This window comes from Physeter macrocephalus, chromosome 6 (genome assembly GCF_002837175.3).
Source record: "Physeter macrocephalus isolate SW-GA chromosome 6, ASM283717v5, whole genome shotgun sequence".
NCBI classification, from domain to species: Eukaryota; Metazoa; Chordata; class Mammalia; order Artiodactyla; family Physeteridae; genus Physeter; species Physeter macrocephalus.
Genome location: NC_041219.1, coordinates 87,522,769 through 87,543,625, shown reverse-complemented (window position 1 = coordinate 87,543,625; position 20,857 = coordinate 87,522,769). Strand labels below are relative to the sequence as shown.

The window sequence follows — 20,857 nt, the reverse complement described above, 5'->3', positions numbered from 1 at the left end:
GGGGGGCCCGCCCCCCCCCCCCCCCCGCTCCAATACACATGCCCCGCGGAAGCTCTGTGGAGGCACTGGGACCAACAGGGCCCTAAACGTTTTGGGAGCTTGGCTTTGGAATCTCTCGAACCCTAGGAAACCTAGTTCCAGAACAGTTAATCTGCATCTAGGTGTATTTGCTTTTCACCTCGCCTCTCCCACCCTACCCCAGGGGGCCCATTCACTTCGTCACTTTGTGGATGCCTTTCAGGTGACATCCTAGAACCTGCCTCCCACCCCCAAGATCATTTAAAGACCCCAGCTCTGGAGCGGCTCCCGGCCCTTGGGCAGGATTTATTTACCTTCCCGCACAATCCCTCTCCCCAGCCCCTTCCCTACACACTCCCCCACCTCACACACCCCTTACCTTCCAAACCCCACAGGCTTCTGCTCCCTGGTAGCACCCGCACCCTTCCCGCTGCAGAGGTAGCCCCTTTCTGTGGGACGCTCAGCTGAGTGTCTTGTTTGTGAGGCTTTGGGGGCTTGAGGAGAGCAGATGAAACCCTAAAATATTTAACTTAAGGGAGTCGTCTCAAATGCGTGTTGGCATTGGGGTAGCAGATGAAGGTTATACTTGGCAGTTATATTGAAGTGATTATTGACCCACAGATAGATCTGGGAGAGCTGATCAGGTCTGTATAAGCTCCCGATGTACAAAGCCTGCTGCTTTGACTTCTCAGCAGCCCCTAACCTTCCAGCAGTGGGAGATCAAATGTATGTCCTGTGGCTCTCTTCTCTCCACTAAAAAGAATGGTTCTCAGGTGGGTTCTGGCTTCCTTCGTAAACCAGACAATCAACAAAAGACCTCATCCCACTTTGGAGTCTCAAAAACAAGTTCATTACCTCCAGCCTTGATATTTGTTCCCAGTGGTGCAGCCTGTGCGGTGGGGTCTTTGTTCACAGGCTAATGCTTCTGCTAAGGCGCCTCATGCATGTTCCTGGGTCTCGCTGCTCTGTGGCATAGGTAATGCACCGTGGGGTCTGATAGACATGGTGAAGGTTTATGAACACAGCCTGACATTGGTGGTAAATTCATGGTTTTCATGAATAATGTTTGCTGGGCCTTATTATGGGCCATGTTCTTGGAGTGTGTAACACGATGTTATTTCTCTAGTAGGGTAGTAAGTAAGGAGACTCAGTCTTCAGGTTTGTCATTTTACATGTGATAAATAAATCTTTAAATTCCTTCCATAGGAATTTTTATCCTGTTCCTAATATATCCAAGATTTTTAACAGCCGTGTCCCTGTTGGTTTGGTGTAGTGTCTGGTGGGATATTTCTTGTTGTGAGCCTTGAATGTTTAATTGATAATCCAGCTGGTTCTGAATGGGGCAGAGTTCATTTTCTGTAACCTTCCTGAAATGGATGTTGTTGGCGTGAGGATGGGTGGGCATAATAGGAAGTTGCTTTCTTTTTTTGGTAAATTGGAAATTAGGTTGTGTGTCCAGCAAACATTCTCGGAGGCCTTTAAATTTGGCCAGACACTACAGTTTTTTCCGGGACACATCTAGTTGCCAATAGTGCATGCTACAGAGACCACTGTTGCAAAAGGCTTCAAGTAAGACATCAGTTCTGGGAAAATAGAGGCTGTGGGATAACAAGAAGTTGATTGCTGTCCTCCCCTGCACTTCCTCTGTTGTGCTCCTCTAGGCGGGCTGGAGGAATGGCAGAACCGGCCGGCCCTGATGCCTGGTACTTGGACAGGACGTGAGGGCAGCAAGGGGTCGGTGTCTGCATTAAATAGTGAACTGATGTCGACTCAGTAAAAGGCCAGTGATAAGAAGCATGAGTTCCAGGTTATAAACAGCATCATTTGATATGTGGGCCATGTTTTAAGGCCTGCCTTTGGAATTTTCACATTAGTACTTGAAAATGTAAAATTGAATTAGTAGCAGGAGAGCATGATATTTATTTCTTAAGACAAAAGCAACAAGGGAGACATTTGAGGTTCTGATAGGAATATTTTTAATTTCTGTGAGTAAACTAAAAATTTAATTTCAGGCCAAGTCTTGTAATTTTGTTGAGTGGACATGAATTCGAACTACAGTGAAAGTGAACTCTCATAGAGGAAAAGAGAATCTCAGATTAGTTTTGTTAAGAGCTCCGGGAACAGATGTGATTAAAACAATAAAATGGCTACTCTGGTTAAAGGTTAGAGCCAGATGGAGGGAGGAGGCTGGTTTCCAGCCCCTGAACTTTGCTCCCTTACAGGTTGTCCTTGAATAAGGCACTTAACCTATCTGTGACTGCCTCAGTTTTGCCTCTGTAAAGTAAGGAACTAGTCTGTGTCGCTCTTATTGGGACATTTGTGAGACTGACTTACTGATAGCCAGTTGGCTGGGAGGTATTTTTAGACACAGTTTCTGACTTCAGGGACCAGGCAATGTTGGGTTACTTTTTATCTTATGGGGCAGAATAATTCTTGGGATTGATAGAAGCATCATATGTCACAGTGTGGTTAATTTCTTCTTCTTTGTGCATTTTTGTGGACCCGTTTCAGATTTCCTCAAGTTAATTTCTGTCTCTTGACAGGCCCTTACATCTTAGGCCGGGCAGCATACCTTTGGTAATCAAAGGCAGTCTGGAGGGAGTGACCTGCTTTAGGCTTTATTGGTTTGGCAACGTTTTAATTCTTACGCAACTCCGGGTATGTTTATGGCACTATGTAAATGTTACATAAGAACATGGAGGCTGAGAGGTGGCCAGAATGGTGCCTGTGAACACAGGAAGGTTAGACTGAGGACTTCATCTGAAAGGACCTTGGGAATCTGCAGTCAGTACAGGAAGAAGCTGCACTTCATTTTTGTCTAAAAACCTTTTTAGATGATTGTGTCTTTCAGGTGGACTACTGTGTTATAAATAGGTTTATTCTCCACCGGTGAGCTAATTGTAACCTTGCTACCAAAATATGAATCAGGAGATGATGATGAGGCGTGCTGCTTCTTCCAGCATGGCCTGTTGAAGCTGCTTGTTGCATTTTGGAGCACGAGTTGAATTGCGTCGCAGTCTGTTCTCATAATAACTCAGGAGTACGGGGTGTTGAGGTGGAATGGAATTCTCAGTCCACGGTGCTTGAGATCTTCTTTATTTTTGAAGGTTAAATTAGAATACTGAAGTGGCTCTTTTGTTTTAATTTTGAAATCCTTATTGTTTACTGTTCAGTTTTTGCTCAGAGCAGCCGTGAACATTAATTCTGGAATCCCGCCTCTTTGTCTCGAGTTCTTGTGCTATTTGTCTGTTACAGTAGGGTTGATGTAAGAGGGTCTTATCTCATTTTCCTCTCTGTATTCATAAGAAGAAAATCCTGGAGTCCTCTTGCGCATCAGTTCCCCCCGATGCTGGAAGTGCTGCAGGCCTCTGGAGCCCATCAGTTCCGCCTGGACTAGGAGTGTCCAAACCTTTGAAGGGAATCGGCTCCAGAGCCGCCAGTCCCCGGCAGTCTCGGCTACATTTCTGTCACTCTGCAGGCACGGCATCACGGTCAGGTTCGAGTCCCGCTCTCGGGTTTTGCTCTCCTCAGCTTCTGTCTCTCACACGTGGTTCAACCTGCGGCTGGGCCTGGAGGCGGCATCTCTGCTCTTGCCTGTTCTCTCTGCTTGCTGGCCTTTCCGTCGCAGATAAATACTGTTCCATAGTGTAGCTTTCTTCCTCCTCTGTAGAGTCTCGGGAGCTTGGTGCAGCTGTGCAGCTGCCGTCCCCAGCAGTCTTACCTGCCCACGGGTGTCTGAGACAGCTCCACTTCAGGCAGCTCTGGTGTTCTTTTTGGTTTTCTTCTCTCTCCACTTAGTCTGAAGCCTGCATTTGTCTTGCTAAATATTTTGAATTTAACATAATGGAAGTAACTGCCTTTCCCTTTAAAGTATCAATCCCCCTAATATTTACACAATTACATATAGGAGGTTTCTTTATTCATTCGGTTGGGTATGTCCCTGGAATGGTTCTTGGCATGAAGAGGTAACAGGGAACAAGATGGACAAAAATCCCTAACTCTCATGGAACTTACTATTGCAGTGGCTCAGACTGAAAATAAATGAGTAAACACAGTTATCAGTCATGAGGGCTGTGAAGGAAATAAAACAGGATGGTGTGCTGGAGTGCGCTGGGGGCTGCCACTTCACATCCCTGTCCGGTTCATTGTTTCATCTGTAAAATGGGGCTAATCCAGTCAGGTCGTGTTATTTGCCATAACTGTGTTCTGTGAGGCCCACTTGAACACAGGATTAGCAAATACTGGACCACTGCTCCCGGGGGAGACACAGGGTTAGGTCCCTGCAGCTGCTGGTCACACGTTTTCATCAGCTGATCGGTACATAACCTTGTGTTGTTCGTGTTTCTGTTTAAAGACACCTCATTTAATTTACATTGTTGATTCATTAACATTGAACTCAGGGCCAACAGCTTATTCCGTATATGTATTTTCTTTCTCTTGTTCATGTTTCTGTTTAAAGACACCTCATTTAATTTACATTGTTGATTCATTAACATTGAACTCAGGGCCAACAGCACTATAATGCATGTCTGAATGAAGCTTATTCCGTATATGTATTTTCTTTCTCGTAAGGCAGGTCACCGTCTTCTCGAGCTTCGGAACACTAAGCTGCTGCTCTTGGGGGCTGTTTTAAACAGTGAAATCACCAAGAATACACAAAAATACAAAAAGCCTGGCACTGAACATACCATGAGAAGGACACATATTAACAGTATGAGCTAAAACAAGAAGCCAGAGCATTGCCTTGTTCAGCCTCAGTGGGAATGTGTGCATTGGGTGACTCAAAAGTTTTCACCACTCTGCGCATGTCTGCCAATGACCATGAAAGCACTGAGAGTATTGATTTTGGAGTTATAAATAAATTTTAGCAAGTGGGCAGATTGACAAATACGAATCCATGAATAACGAGAATCAACGGTATTTTGTTAAAAGCCATACAATGATTGTGGCAGAGAGAAAATTATATCGTGGAATTCCCAGGATTCCTGAATGGTTTCACTGAACCAAAAGTTTAATGTATACAGTTAGAAGTCCCATTTCCAGCCTGTGAATAAACTAAACAGGTGTATATATATATATATATATATATCGAGTACTGCTATGGTGATCTAAAGGTTCCTTTAACCCTTGAGCACCTACCATATACCTGGCACTGTTGTTGGTGCAGGGATACAACAGTAAACAAAAGGAGACAAATGCTTTCCTTGGTGAAGTGTACCTTCTGGCTGGTGAAATAGACAATAAAGAAATAAAATACGAGGTGATTCTGTCTGCCACAGTCCCCCCGCTGCTCTCCTCTCCCCAAATTTCCTAGCCTTAAGTATATATACACCTTTTCCCAGTTACTCAGTCACACATGAATGCAGGTAGTACAGTTGACCCTTGCGCAACATGGGTATGAACTGCGCGGGTCCACTTATACTTGGATTTCTTTCAGTAAATACAGACTAGAGTACTGTACGGTCCAAGGTTGGTTGAATCCGTGGATGCAGAACCACAGATCCAGAGGGATGATTGTTATGTTATACTTGGGTTTTTGACTCCATGGTGGTCAGTGCCTCTAACCCCTGAGTTGTTCAAGGGTCAACTATATTGTGAAGGGATTAAATCAGTGAATCTCCAGACAGGCAGGCTATCATGGTGGGCCTGACCTAATCAAGCTAGCCCTTTGAAAGCAGAGCATTTTCTCAGCTGATTGCAGAAGACCAAGGCAGAGATGCTCCAACTGGCTTGGAAGAAAGTAAACATCCATGTATGAACTGCCCATGGGAGCCACATGAGTAGGAACTGCAGGCTGACTTCAGGAGCTGAGTGGTCCCTGGCCATCAGCGAGGAGGGAAATGGGGGTCTTAGTCCTTCTTCCACAGGGCATTAGAGTTTGGCAGCAACGAGTGAGTTTGAGAGAGGTCCCAACGAGTGAGTTTGAGAGAGGTCCCAGCCCTAGATGAGAAAGCAGCCCCAGCTGACATCAGTCATGCTGTGCCTGGACTTCTGACCTACAGAAGCTGTGAAATAGTAAATAGGTGTTGTTTTTAAAAATGTGTGTGTGGTGAGTCAGATGGTGATGTGAGGAGAAGGAAAACAGGAGAGGGAAATAAGAGAACTCTCCCAAGATAGGCTTGAGGCTCCTTAAGACCTGGTACCCTGTCATCCCATGGATGGACCTTGCATGTGGAAAGAAGTCCTTTGACCACATGTGGCTTTCACCTACTGCCTGTTACCTTTTCCTAGATATCTGTGAGTGTTTGGAGGAGAGAGGAGATTGTGCGTGCTTTGGAGATAAGGTTTTTAGATGGTTTTGATGTTTTGAATTGAGGAATCTGTGAATTGAAGGATTTTTTTTTTTTTTTTTTTTTTTTTTTTCGGTACGTGGGCGTCTCACTGTTGTGGCCTCTCCCGTTGCGGAGCGCTCCGGACGCGCAGGCTCAGCGGCCATGGCTCACGGGCCCAGCCGCTCCGCGGCATGTGGGATCTTCCCGGACCGGGGCACGAACCCGTGTCCCCTGCATCAGCAGGCGGACTCTCAACCACTGCGCCACCAGAGAAGCCCAAGGATATTTTTTAAAATAAGTATTTGTGTTGAACCTGCCTTACCCCAAATCTTTGCGTATAGTCTTGGTGTATGTTTGTATACATTACATTCTACACTTGTAGTAGATAAGCTTGAATCAAATTCAGTCAATGTTCATTCCTAATATGCAGGGCCAAGCTTAATGTTGAGAAGGATACTGAGGAACGAATCTGTCCTTGCCATTGAGACGTTTACACACAAATTGACTTCTGCTTGTTAGAAGAACCATAAAACCACAAAGAGCTCTGACCCTTCTCATTCACTAGGATGACAGTAGTGATAAAAGCATCTGATTTACTGAATGTATACTATCTACTCAAGTGTTACACTGAGCATTTGTGTTACATCGCTTACTCTGTACAACTATTCTCTGAGGCACTCTTATTCCCATTTTACAGATGAGAAAACTGGGACATAGAGAGGTTAAGCAGTGGGCCTAAAGTCTGTCTGACTCCAAAGCACATGCTCTAAATCCTGTAGCTTTCTAACCAGTCCCTGCCTCCTGTCTCTCCCTTGTCATCCTTCCTACCACTGGATTTAACTTTGGAAAGTGCACCTTCTGTGTCACTTTCATGTGGCCTCCAGGATCAATCATCAAATTGATCCTGGCCTCCAGGATCAACTCCAGACCCCTTAGCCTGGCATCACAATCCATGCAGTCTGGCCTAGTCTCCCTTACTGCCCTTGTCTCTGACTGGAACTATGGCATTGTTGTCACATCTATTTACTTTGGACCTAACATGCCTTGTGCTTTTCTTGGTCTTGGCCTTCTTAGCCAAATCCAAATCCAGCCATCCTCCAGTGTGGGACCCACTTTGTCTTCCTCCTATCCCCCAGCCAGTGACTCCATCCTCTCTGCTTTTCTCTTTGGTCCATATCAGTGGTATAGAGGTTCACACTGGCTTATAGTTTTCTGCTTCTCCCAGTCTCGCTTCTCTACCCCCTAAAAATTGATGCTAGGAACTACCTTATTTTTCTTTATATGTCTTTGTCCTATCACAGAGCCTTGCGTATTTTAAGTACTTAATAATTTAATTGAATTCATTCATTTCTTTTCCATCCTCTCAGCAAAATCCTAGGTAAATAATTCTAGTTCTGTCCTGCTGTAATTTTATTATCTCCTGTATGTACAGTTTTTATCCCAGTCTCTCAAAATGCTGCAAACATTTGTGAGTTACTTGGAACATCCTAATCACACTTCCTACCTCACCTCTTGCATCTGTTTATTCTACTCTGTTTATTCTACCACCTACCCATTTTATTCCAGCCAGATGGACTTGATCTCAACCTCTTTAGTTTTATTCTCCGTCCTGGCTGATTTTGTTTTCTCCTTCATTGTCCCATTTGCCTGAAACAACCGTTCCTATCCCTCTTTTGCTTGAAACAACCATTCCTATCCCTCTTCTCCCTCAAAACCGTGATGTACTCTGTGGCCTCTGCACACGTCCATAGTATAGTAAGTAGGTCAGGAAGCAAATAGGACTACCACTGATAAATACCCTCCCCTGCTCTAATGAGCCACGAGTGTGTCTGCTTAAGTACAACAAAGAAAGAAAACGGAATGGTTGTACACGTCAATATAAACTTGTCAGTAAAGGAGAAATACCAAGTTACTAGTAGGCAATTTGAATGTGACGGCTGAATCTGTAAACTTAGGTCCCAGGAACACTGGACATGCTCTGTCATAGTGATGCCACTCCTTCCAGCTTTACGTTGACATTCTCCTGGGCAGCAGGTGGGCCCTTGCTAGATGTTCAGGCATTTACAGTCAGCCATAAGTTAAGTCGCAATGACAGGTCTCCTTAGCATAAACATCAAACGTCTTTTTTGAGTGAGAACAAAGCTTTCATTCTCTAGACCTGAGGCTTAAGGGTGAACTTGTTTAAACAGCTCTCTGGGGTTGGGTTTGTCTCCAAGTAGAATGTCAGAAAGGCAGTTTGTAGAATAGATATAGTGTGGAGCTGGCTTTTCAAACACCTTTCTCTTATGCAAAACCCACTCCGAGACCTTTTCCCAGATTGAAATTAAATACCAAGCTTATCAAATGTCTTATTGTTAAATCTGTGCGTTTTTTCCCCTCGTCATACAAATAGCTTCCTTTATTAAGTCAGTTACATTTTTTTCATAAGTGCTTTTTACCAGTATACTTTTTGGATGTTTTAGATAGCACCAACTACACATGTAAAATTTGACTTTATTATGGCTCTTGGGTACTTAAGAGTTTTTGTTTTGTTTTATTTTAGTGTCGTTTTACAATCTAATTTTGATGATTGTGAAAGCTGGAAATGCAACTTGAGTCTTTGTTAGCAGTAGCATCTGATTGGTGTATTTTAACGCAGCAGGACTTTTCTGCCTGGTACTGTGTCAGTTCCGCAGCCTCACCCGCTGTCTCCCCACCCCCACCGCCACCCCGGAGAAACAAACATTACCTCTACTTTGTGATAGTTTAGTGCCAGACACCTCCATTTTTAAACCCGATTCAAGATTTTCATAAACATTTTGGCAGTTGTCTAAATCAGTAATTACTGAACAACTTTTTCTTTCTTTTTTAAAAAAAATGTATTTATTTTTCTATTTAGCCGCGTTGGGTTTTCGTTGCTGCACGCGGGCTTTCTCTAGTTGCAAAGAACGGGGGCTACTCTTCGTTGCGGTGCACGGGCTTCTCATCGCGGTGGCTTCTCTTGTTGCAGAGCACGGGCTCTAGGCTCGCGGGCTTCAGTAGTTGTGGCTCGCAGGCTCTAGAGCGCAGGCTCAGTAGTTGTGGCGCATGGGCTTCGTTGCTCCGCGGCATGTGGGAACTTCTCGGACCAGGGCTTGAACCCGTGTCCCTTGCATTGGCAGGCGGATTCTTAACCACTGCGCCACCAGGGAAGCCCTTTCTTTTTTCTTTTTGTCTTCTTAAAGCAGTAAAACTCTTTCAAAAATGAAAATGTAGACAGGTATATAAAACGGATAAAAGCATGTCCACTCTGGCAGAGCCCCTTCGCGCTCAGATTGCTAGGCTGAGATCTGTTGAATGAGATTTATTAAGCATGGTGCTATTTGCTGTTCACTGTGCTGGATACCAGTGAGAAAATGAAGAAGAGAAGGACACTGGTTCCCTCCTTTAGGAGTTTACAGGTTCCTGGGACATCTGAGAGCCTAGGGACTTGGGAAGGACACTGTACCTCCATTTTTTTGGGTATGCTCGTGTTAGGTTTTTGTTGTTATTGTTTTGTAATTGAGATTATATTATACATACTATTTTACAGAGATTTATGGTATTTATAAAATTGTGGTAAAACACATATAACCATTTTTAACCATTTTAAAGTGTATAATTCAGTGGTGTTAGGTACCTTCATAATGTTACACAAACCATCACCACTCTCTAGTTCCAGAACTTTTTCTTTACCCTGAAGGAAACCCAGTAACCCATTAAGCCAGCATTCCCCATCTTCTCCCCCAAGCCCCTAACAACCACTAATAATGCTTTCTGGATATTTAATATAAATGGACTCATACAGTATGTGGCTTCTTTCAATTAACATAATGTTTCAGAGTTCATCCACAGTGTAGTGAATATCAGTAGTTTATTCCTTTTTATAGCTGAATAATACTCCATCATATGAACATGCACCAGATTTTGTTTATCCTTTTTATGTTTGGTGGACATTTGGGTTTCCACCTTTTGACGGTTGTGAATAGTGCTGTTATGAACATTCGAGTACAAGTTTTTGTTTAAACACTTGTTTTCAATCTTCTGGATATACACCTAGGAGTGGAATTGCTGGGTTATATGGTAATTCAATGTTTAACTTACCGAGGAACCATCAAACTGTTTTCTATAGTGGCTGCACTGGTTTATGATCCTACTGTCAGTGTATAGGGTCCCAGTTTCCTCTGAGTCTGCACCAACACTTTCTTATGGCCTTCCTAGTGGGTGTGAAGTGGTTTTGATTTACATTTGAATTTGAAATTCATTTGCATTTGAGATGATGTTGAACATCTTTTCATGTATTTTTTGGTCATTTGTATATCTTTGGAGAAATGTCTGTTCAGGTCCTTTACCCATTTTAAAATTATTTTTTGTCGTTGAGGTTTTTTAAAATATAAATTTATTTATTTATTTATTTTTGGCTGCATTGGGCCTTTGTTGCTGCACGCGGGCGTTCTCTAGTTGTGGCGAGCGAGGGCTACTCTTCCTTGCGGTGCACGGGCTTCTCATTGTGGTGGCTTCTCTTGTTGCGGAGCACAGGCTCTAGGTGCGTGGGCTTCAGTAGTTGTGGCACGTGGGCTCAGTAGTTGTGGCTCGCCGGCTCTAGAGTGCAGGCTCAGTAGTTGTGGCGCACAGGCTTAGTTGTTCTGCCGCATGTGAGATCTTCCCGGACCAGGGCTCAAACCCGTGTCCCCTGCATTGGCAGGCGGATTCTTAACCACTGCACCACCAGGGAAGCCCTGTTGTTTAGTTTTAAGAGTTCTTTACATATTCTGGGTGCAAGACCATTACTACATACATGATTTGCAAATATTTTCTCCCATTCTGTAGGTTCTCTTTTCACTCTTTTGATATTGTCCTTTGAGACACAAAAATTTTTTAATTTGGTGAAGGCCAATTCATCTATTTTTCTTTTGTTGCTTGTGTTTTGGGTGTGATATCTAGGAGACTGTTGCCAAATCCAAGGTCATGAAGATTTACCCCTACTTTCATTTTAAAAGTTTTAAAAGTTTTCGAATATAAGTTTTAGCTCTTATATTTAGGTCTTTGACTTACTTTGAGTTAATTTTTGTATATGGTGTGAAGTAAGGGTCCAACTTTATTCTTTTGCATGTGGATTTCTTGTCGTCCAGCACCATTTGTTGAAGACTAGTCTTCCCACCCCCAAAATGTTGTAGACACTCTGGTGGAAAATCAGCTGATGATAGATGTATAGATTTGTTTTGGGACTCTCAATTCTATTCCATTGATTTATAGTCTGTACTTCGGGGAGTAGCATACTGTTTTGATAATTGTAGCTTTGTAGTAAGTTTTAAATCAGGATGTGTGAGCCCTCCAACTTTGTTCTCTTTCTTTTTTTTTTTTCCTCCCAAGATCATCTTGGCTATTCAGGATCACAGAGTTGTGTAGAATTGTAGTCTTTGTTCTATCCCAAGTAAGCTGTAGGGAGTTTGGATAGGGTCCATGGAAGAATAATTAAAATAATCATGGGTTGTAATAGGCTGTTCTTATCAGTTTGGCCTGCCTGATGGGTGCTGTCATCTGGTAAGATGAGGGCTCAGAGGCAGCTTATGATCAAGTTGTAAAATCATGAAGAAGAAGGGTGGCACAGGCTATTTGGGCACCACATTTTAGCTCCTGTAGAACTAGAAGGTTGCCCAGTGAAGCTTGGAAGAGGCGGGTTTAGTGTCCCTAAATGGGACACTGTTCCACGCTAAATTGATGAAACTTACCATCCCCAAGGAGCACATACATAAGCTAAAAATCATAGATACTGTAGCTTTAAAATGTTCGCGGACCTTCATCTACCAGGACAAAGGTGGGTGTTTTGCAGCATGCCTCTTACCTTTTGAGGTCGGTGCCCCCACCCTGCTCCTCCCACATCCTGTTCCCCAGTGATGTGGATTGAGTGGCTGTGAGTTTAGTCCTGGATGGTGGTTCTTGGGAATTTCCAGTGAGCAACAGCCTTACTGTATCCTCCTAGAGTATGCCGTGGGCAGGAGAGAAGGGCCTGCGGTGGGGTTGCCTTTGCTCAGGCCCAGTGTGTTAGTGCCTCCATAACATGCAGTGAGACAGAGTCTGCCCAGGTCGGGACTTGTCAGCCGTCCTCCAAACACAGCCTGTCTCACAAATCAAATTTGCTTTGACATCCTACCACAGACCGCCTTCTAATCATACTTTGGAACCACGTTCAAATCCTGCCAAAATGTCTTTAGTTCAGGTTTGACTAGCTTGTTAGTAACAAAATGCTGTGCTAGTGAGAATTTCACTCAGACCACTTTTTAACTTGCTTTTCTGTAGATTGATTTTGTTACTCTTCTGCCATTGGCTTTCCTAATTGTGTTGTTTCTACTACGTAACTCTTTGGTGATGGAACACTGAGAGTTTTAGGTATGTGTTGTTTATGTACACGTGTAGTAGGCGGATTTCACCTGATGAGTCACTATGAAACAGATTATAAAGGGCTGTTATCATTAGTCCAGATTTAACTTTTCAAAGAAATCAAAATTAGGTTTGTGATTTATTTAGTGTACTAGTAAAGTTTTAGTAAATTCAGATGTTTTTATAATTTTATTGTCACTTACTTTGTTTCAATGAAAAATGAATATTAACAGAAGACAATTTAAAGACTAGTCTGTCTTTAAAGTTCAGGAAAAGGTATATGGAATTAAAGCAGAACTTCCCAGTGTTGAATCGGTGATACAGACAATGTGAATTTAAAAGCAAACTAGATTCAGATTTCAACTGGAGGATTTTAGAGGTCATCTGGTTCAGCCCCTTCTTTCTGGTTAATGGTGAGGAAAATGAGGTTCAGGAAGGTTAAATGAATTGCCCAAAACCATGCGACCAGTTACTGGCAGAGCTGAGACTCAAGCAGCAGTTCCTTGCTGTGGTCTTGCTGTCACTTGGCACTTCCTAATTCGTGGTTAGAGAGACACATTGTACGTGGCTGTGTTTACTTGAGTTTTATATCGAAGGGAGGGATTAAAATTCATTGAGCATCTATTTGCTAAGCACTTTTTAAATCTCTTATTTTATGTAATTCTTACATAGTACTGTGAAGTAATTAACAGTCCCACTTTACAGATTAGGCAGCTGGGGTGCAGGAAGGTTACTAACTTGCTCAAGGCCATGTGACTAACACTAGAGCTGGTATTTGGGCCCTGGGTCTGTGTGGCCTGTTCCTGCCATGATGCTCTCCTGTGGCTCTAGTGAGAGTAACTGAAACCTCTGCAGTGGTGTGGGCAGTAGTGATGGTTATCGCAAAAATAGCTTTTTCAGACTTCTCACTCTGTAAAAGCAGAGATGTACACAGATGTGAGCAGTCTTCTCAGAGTACCCACGGTACTTAGCAGATGTGGGCTGATCTTCATACCATCTCTGTAACATAAATGGTATTTTCTGGTTGGGCGGCCGGGGCCCAGATAGAGTCAGGGACCTGCCCAGTCCCTTATCCCAGAGCCGCACGGCCCTGCTCCCAGTTCCGTTCTTCGTCCCGTCTAGCATAGATTTCATCACTTTTGTTCTTTCCTGTCTTACACCAGGATTGTTTAAGTACTTCCCAAAAATAATGAGCCACGTGTGGGTGTGCTCGTTCTCCAGAATGAATCACTGTGAAAGAGGCCATGAACCAAGGAAAGGAGAGTGCGTGTCTGGGAGCAGAGGTTCTGGTTCCCTGCCTGCTAATTGACGGACTCTGAAGTGAGCTGCTTTTCCAAAGGCGGCTGCGGGTCTGGCCCGCGTGTCCCACTGTGCTCAGAATAGCCCTCTGGGAGTTGTTCGCTTTCCCTTCTTGCTTCCCAAAATAGACCTGAGGCTGTTCTCATCGCTGGACATCGGGGCGCGTGTATTGAGAGGTGTGCGCGCCACGGGGACCCCTTTTGTGCCTGAATGTCCCCATTGACACAAAGAGGAATGGGCGTTTGCACTTGTGGATGAGTAGTCAGGACTCCAGGGTGAGTCAAAGAGGTTTGGGCTGAGTGTTCTGAGAGTCGCAGAAGTAAATTTCAGTTAGCAAGAAGAAGGAAATTTAGAAGGAATTTACTTTTAAAATTCCTTTTATGTTTGGGATCCTAGTCTAAAGGGTACGTGCTTTAAACTTCCTGCCTTTAAAATATAACACTACCCGAGCCTTTCAGCAGGTAGCTGCGTGTTTTGGAATTTCTCCCAGAAGAAAGGGTTCTGATCAGACGCTGTGAGAAAAATCCCACAGGCGGTGCAGTGAAGATCCACACTGTCCATTTACCTGTCTGTGCTCGCCCTCCTTTGTTTCCTTGGTGGGGATGGCAAGGATCGTGTCACTTACAGAAAGCCTGGGGAAGGAGGGGGTTGGACCCTGAGATATTTAGAATCTGTCTTTGGACTTGAAAAGCCAGGAGATGCCTTCCAGTGTTTTAGAGGAAGAGACAAAGATAGACTGTTTACAGCCGAAAGGGGTGAGTTACGACAGGCTAGTTTTTCACGGGACTGGTCATAAATGTCTCTTCTCCAGGGGCCATAGTTTGAATATGTTCCCTCTTGGGATCCAGATAGTATTCACTTAGTGTCCAGTCGGGGCCTCGGGTGGGCCCTGCCACCTGCATCCCCGCTGGGCGAATGCTTTGTTCAGCACTGTGAGTCCCAACCTCAGTATCCTAGTGGCTCAAGCCACCCTCCTGCCCATCCCAAGGGGTCAGGGCTGGGTTAGGCTCATGGGAGACAGTGCTGGGGAGAACCAACGGCTGCTGTCTGTGCTATTCTTGTTAGACGGATAAATAAAGGATTTCAGATTCCAGGGCTGCCGAACTGGCTTTCAGAGGCACCAAATTCATTTACAGTAATTTCCTGTCAACAGTGCACACTTAGGGATAATACACACCCAGCCAAACTCATTAGTTCCAGAGATGATTGTGTGCACTACCTATTTGAAAGAAAACAATTAAAAAAATTTAAAAAAAAATATATAGTACTTTTAAAAGTGATATCCAGGGCTTCCCTGGTGGCGCAGTGGTTAAGAATCCACCTGCCAATGCAGGGGACACGGGTTCAAGCCGTGGTGTGGGAAGATCCCACATGCTGCAGAGCAACTAGGCCCATGCACCACAACTACTGAGCCTGCGCTCTACAGCCTGTGAGCCACAACTACTGAGCCCGTGTGCCACAACTACTGAGCCTGTGGTCTAGAGCCCCTGCTCCTCAACAAGAGAAGCCACCACAATGAGAAGCCTGCACACCGCAACGAAGAGTAGCCCCCGCTTGCCACAACTAGAGAAAGCCCGCGCACAGCAACGAAGACCCAGTGCGGCCAAAAATAAATAAATAAGATAATAAATTTTTTAAAAAATAAAGTGATATCCAGTGGCCTTTCAGAATGGGTTAGATTTATTGAGCACTTTCTATGCATTAGCTCATTTAATCCTCACAATGACTGTATGAGGTAGGCACTAATATTATCTTCTTTGGAAGGTGTTCTTTTTGCCCCGTCTTGAGAGAGGCACCTGCTGGGGACTAAAGGATGGAGGAGGTTGTTGGACTAGTCGGGAAGCTTTTCAAAGGAAGTGACGTTTAAGCTGAATTTTAAAGAACTGTAAGAATTAGCTAGGAAAAAAAGCATTGCAGCAAAAGCATGTGTGAGAGCACGCACACTGCATTCAGGAAACTGTGGGCGTTCCTGGTGCAGAGAAAGGAGATGGGGTTGATGATGGCTCCAGGGAAGCCGGGTGGTGTCAGATGGAGTATGTGGGGAGAGGGGTCCTCTAGTCTCCGAAGGGAAGGTGCCTTCCTCCCATCCTCAGGCTTCTAAATTTAAAGGAAGACCTCTTTCCTAGCCACAAAACAATTTTTTTTAATAAGTCTAAGTCTAAAGCAAAGTTAAAAAGGCAGTTTCTCTGTTTCTTGTAGGCATAAACTAGAGCACTTAGAGGACAATGGTGGGACCCAGAAAGCCTTGTTGTGAGCAGAATAAACAGGTGAAAAGGTTGGGCCCCCACTGACGATGTCATCTTTCTGGCCCCATCTCTATAAAAGCGCCTTATTTTGGAACATCAAGTATGCTAGGGGATTGTATTCTAAGTCTGGAAAAGGACCTAGGACAAGATCTCACCATTGATGTCAATGTCCACTCCCAAATTTCCCGCAGCTCTGCTCTGTGCGTGCACCAGCTGCTTACAGGCCAACTACACGTGTGAGACAGATGGGGCCTGCATGGTTTCCATTTTCAACCTGGATGGGATGGAGCACCATGTGCGCACCTGCATCCCCAAAGTGGAGCTGGTCCCCGCTGGGAAGCCGTTCTACTGCCTGAGCTCCGAGGATCTGCGCAACACGCACTGCTGCTACACTGACTTCTGCAACAAGATCGACCTGAGGGTGCCCAGCGGTGAGTGGACACCCTTGTTGGACTATTGGCTCATCGTGGAGGTAGGGCACCCCTGTCATTTCATCCTTCTCTACTCTGCCCCCATCCCTTTGTTGGAGGATAGGTAAAGGTGCCATTTTGATGCTCCCGGAGGTGACATGGGATGGCATTCCTCCCAGGTCCGGTCTGTAGATTCGAGGATGGGGGAAACAGATTGTCGAGTGAGCCGCAGAGGTGAAAGCTGCGATTTGGGTCGTGGCTGAGCAGCCATTGGCAGCTGGTGGGATGTGGAAGAGCCAGGCAGGGATCCCCACGGGAGGGCCTGGGGCTGATCCTGAAGGAGCAGCCCCTAAACCATCTGAAGGGAGCTTCTGGCGTGATGGTGATGGCAAAATGGGAAGAGGAACTAGAGCTGGAAAGTACGGCCATCAAGGCTGAGGAGTATTAGACACCACCCTTCGCAGGTCCGCCATTTAGGAGGTATGACTGGGGAGATCAGAGGAGGAAGAGAGAGACCGGGCCGAGCTTCAAGAGGCCGTCACAAGTGGAGAAGCAGAACATGGCACGTGCCTGGGGCGTGGAGGTGGGAAGAGCACCATGAAATGCTGTGAAATTACAGAGCGGGTTGTGGGTTTGACTGTTGCAAAGGGTACCTTAACTAGAGAGATTTGCATTTGAGAGCATCCAGGCAGATACAAAGCTCAGTAAGACCAGAGAGATCAAGGGCACCTTGAACACAGGGAGAGGAAAAGGTCATTTCCACCTGGAGGGAGGAGCCGGGGAAAAATGAGGCCGTGGCGTTCCCTCATTTTTACTCTGTTCTTTCCCTCTCCTCTCTCACCTGACCCAGGTCACCTCAAGGAGCCTGAGCACCCCTCCATGTGGGGCCCTGTGGAGCTGGTGGGCATTATTGCCGGCCCAGTGTTCCTCCTGTTTCTCATCATCATCATTGTTTTCCTTGTCATTAACTATCATCAGCGCGTCTATCACAACCGCCAGAGGCTGGACATGGAGGACCCCTCGTGTGAGATGTGTCTCTCCAAGGACAAGACGCTCCAGGATCTCGTCTACGACCTCTCCACGTCGGGGTCTGGCTCAGGTACCGCTTCTTCAGGCCTCGTGTCTGCTGTTGGCCTTCATCACTGCCTCCCAGCAGGATGGAGTGTTCAGGAAGAAGGCTGGCCATTTGCTTTCATAATTCCCCTTCTTTTGGAGTCTGACACGTAATAAGATAAGATAATGGGGTTCACAGAAAATCTTTCATTCTCTGGAATTCCAAAGGTCAGGTGCAAAACTCTCCATTCCAGAATCCCTGCCTCTCCAAGTCTTGTAACCGTACAGCTATTAAAATTCACCTGGTTCCACCTGAGCAGTGGAGTACTCAGTTTCAGGGCCCCTTTTGAGAAACAGGAGTGTGCCGGGTTCCTGTGAGGTGGTGGCAGCTAATCATTGATCTGCGAGCAACCGCAGGGGGAGTTTAAGGACACCGAGTAAAGCCAAGAGCCAGGGTTGGGTGAATCATTGACTTGTGCCAGTTGCCTAAGGGGTTTTTTTGTTTTGTTTTGTTTTGTTTTGTTTTGTTTTTTCGGTACGCGGGCCTCTCACTGTCGTGGCCTCTCCCGTTGCGGAGCACAGGCTCCGGACACACAGGCTCAGCGGCCATGGCTCACGGGCCCAGCCGCTCCGCGGCATGTGGGATCCTCCCGGACCGGGGCACGAATCCGTGTCCCCTGCATCGGCAGGCGGACGCGCAACCACTGCGCCACCAGGGAAGCCCAACCCAAGGGTTTTTGGTGGCGGTTGAAATAAAGGCAGCTGGGGCCTCCAGCATGGCATCAGCACCACTTCCAGAGCTGCCTGTTAGTGACCAAGCCTTCCTTAGGTGGACCTTGACTTGAGACTAGAATTTAGGATAAAGGGAGTTGGGTTGTCTCAGTCTCAGGGTAGAGCTCAGCTAGCTGGTAGATGTGGCTATGACTGCAAAAGAGTCTTTTTATGAAGATAAACAATTGTTTTAGTGACGGTGGTATTCTGTTCCTATAGAAAAAAATCATCCACAAAGGTCACCGTTACCATTCTAACTAAGACAGACAGGATCATATTTGTGAGAGTTTTGTGTGTGTTTATGTATGTTTTCTCGCCATGTGACAAGACTCTTCTGTAGGGAAATTATGCCATCAGTCATGGCCAGACATCCCTTCTTGAGCACAGGAATACTTTGAGCTCTGACATCTCCTGAGTTTCTGTGGTTTTGCCTTTATTAAGCTCTGCAGTAGAGAGTGCCAAGATGATGGATATATTTAAAAGCTGCATATTTTTGGAAGAGAGAAAATATATGGCTTGTTCTTTGCTGAAAGAGGGTAGGGCAGTGGTTAGAACTGGCTGACTCTGTGACTTGACTTGCTGCTGGAGGAGGGTTGCTCGGGTTTTTTGGAGTCTTTTTTTAAGATCAGGATTAGCTGAGGTTAGGGCAGGTCCAGGGCAGTTACCCAATCATCTGGAGTAAAATGATTAATAACTGTTCCTCTCTGGATGGTTTAGTCCATTCTTAATTCAGAATATGCAAAGCTTCCAAGGTGCTGGGGTTTTAATTCTGTGGACTTAAAGTAATAAGTCCTTGCTGCTTGTGTGACTTTCAGTTCACACTAACAAGTATGTGTTGAATACCCTCTGGGTGATACAGGGTGAACAAAATGAGAAAGAGGCCAAGCCAGGATTGGAGAGAAGAGAGTGTGGAGAAGGGTCTCACAGAGGAGGTCGTGTCTAAAGGGGTCATGAGTCGGACGTTTTGAGAGTGGTAAGAGGGCAGGGAACATTCCAGGCCAAGGGAAAACCCTTGAGCAAAAGAAGGACAGAAAGCCATGAATGCTCACTGGGTGTTTAGGGAATGATCAAGAGGCCAGCATGCTGTCCGCAGGCCAGGGTGGGAAAGCCTTGCGCTGCTGTGCTTTATGCCCCCTGTTAGGGGGCGCAGGGCAAGGCGGGTGAGCTGGGAGGCACAGAGGCCCACTGCAAGTCTTCCAAAGGAGGGCTGGGACGAGGGCCAGCGAGGGGGGGGCCTGGAAAGGAGGGGGCTAAATTGAGAAGCATTTGATGGCTCTGTACTATGGGAGTTAAAAGCATAAACCTTGGAGTCAGTCTTAGGTGCTTTGCCATTTACAGCTTGTAGGAATTCGAATGAGTTACTTAACCTTCCCTTTTGATGCTTAGTTTTCTCATTTGTAAAATGGGCATAATAACAACACCTACCGTATAGGTGGTTGTGAGGCAATGAGATCATTTATGCAAGTGCCTCCTGCATAGTATTAAACATACAGTAAACAACTTCGGAGTTAATGACACGTTTATTTGTTTGGTCAGGGAGAGGGGGAGAGTTAAGAGTCATGATGGTGGGGGTGATTGGAGAGACAGGCAGACACTGCTTGGGTCAAAGGAGGCGATAAACGAGTCCTATAAAGACAGTAAAGGTAATCTTAGAATAAGCCTGGGTAGTCCCCCGTCCTGCATCTGGAGCTCCCAGTGAGCAGAACTTTGATCTCTCTGGAGAGAGGTGGGAGCCTGGTGGGCCCTGACCACACGTCGGCTTTCATGGGCCACGCAGCACTGCCCTCCAGTGGCCAATGAGCGGAGCAGCCAGAGGCGGCTCCCAGCACTCAAACCTCCGCTTTCCTCTTCCACATAAAGCAGCTGTAGGTGGATTGGCCCCTGGGAGGCTGGCTGAAGAGTTAGTAAATCCGGTCAGACATTTATATTCAGATCTGTCATCCATACTAACTGGGAGGAGAAACTGCTTAGATGAGGAAGAGCTAATCGTACACATTTCCCTGTCCTCGCTCACTCACTCTCAGTGCTGCACAGCTTAGGCCTCCGGAGGATTACCTGGACGTGATGCAGGGGAAGCCGAGCTCTCCGTGGTCAGTGGACCAGTGTAGAACGGAGGCACTGTGATAAGGACTTTTCCAGTGTGGCAGTGAGAGTGGGCGTTGCAAAGTTCAGCAAATACACAAATGTCTGCTTTCTTTCCATTCTTTGGTCCATAGGGTTACCCCTTTTTGTCCAGCGCACAGTGGCCCGAACCATCGTTTTACAGGAGATTATTGGCAAGGGCCGGTTTGGAGAAGTGTGGCGCGGCCGCTGGAGGGGTGGTGATGTGGCTGTGAAAATATTCTCTTCTCGTGAAGAGCGGTCTTGGTTCCGGGAAGCAGAGATATACCAGACAGTCATGCTGCGCCAT

General features: G+C 45.7%; 1 protein-coding gene across 1 annotated transcript in view; it reads left to right on the top strand.

Moving 5' to 3' along the window:
* Positions 1-20,857, top strand: part of LOC114486512 (activin receptor type-1B-like) — a 23,104-nt gene that overhangs the window by 934 nt on the left and 1,313 nt on the right. The window contains exons 2-4 of the mRNA XM_028491506.2: positions 16,405-16,644; positions 17,474-17,722; positions 20,664-20,852. Of these exons, the coding sequence (XP_028347307.2) occupies positions 16,405-16,644; positions 17,474-17,722; positions 20,664-20,852 (678 nt within the window). The remainder of the gene's footprint in view (positions 1-16,404; positions 16,645-17,473; positions 17,723-20,663; positions 20,853-20,857) is intronic.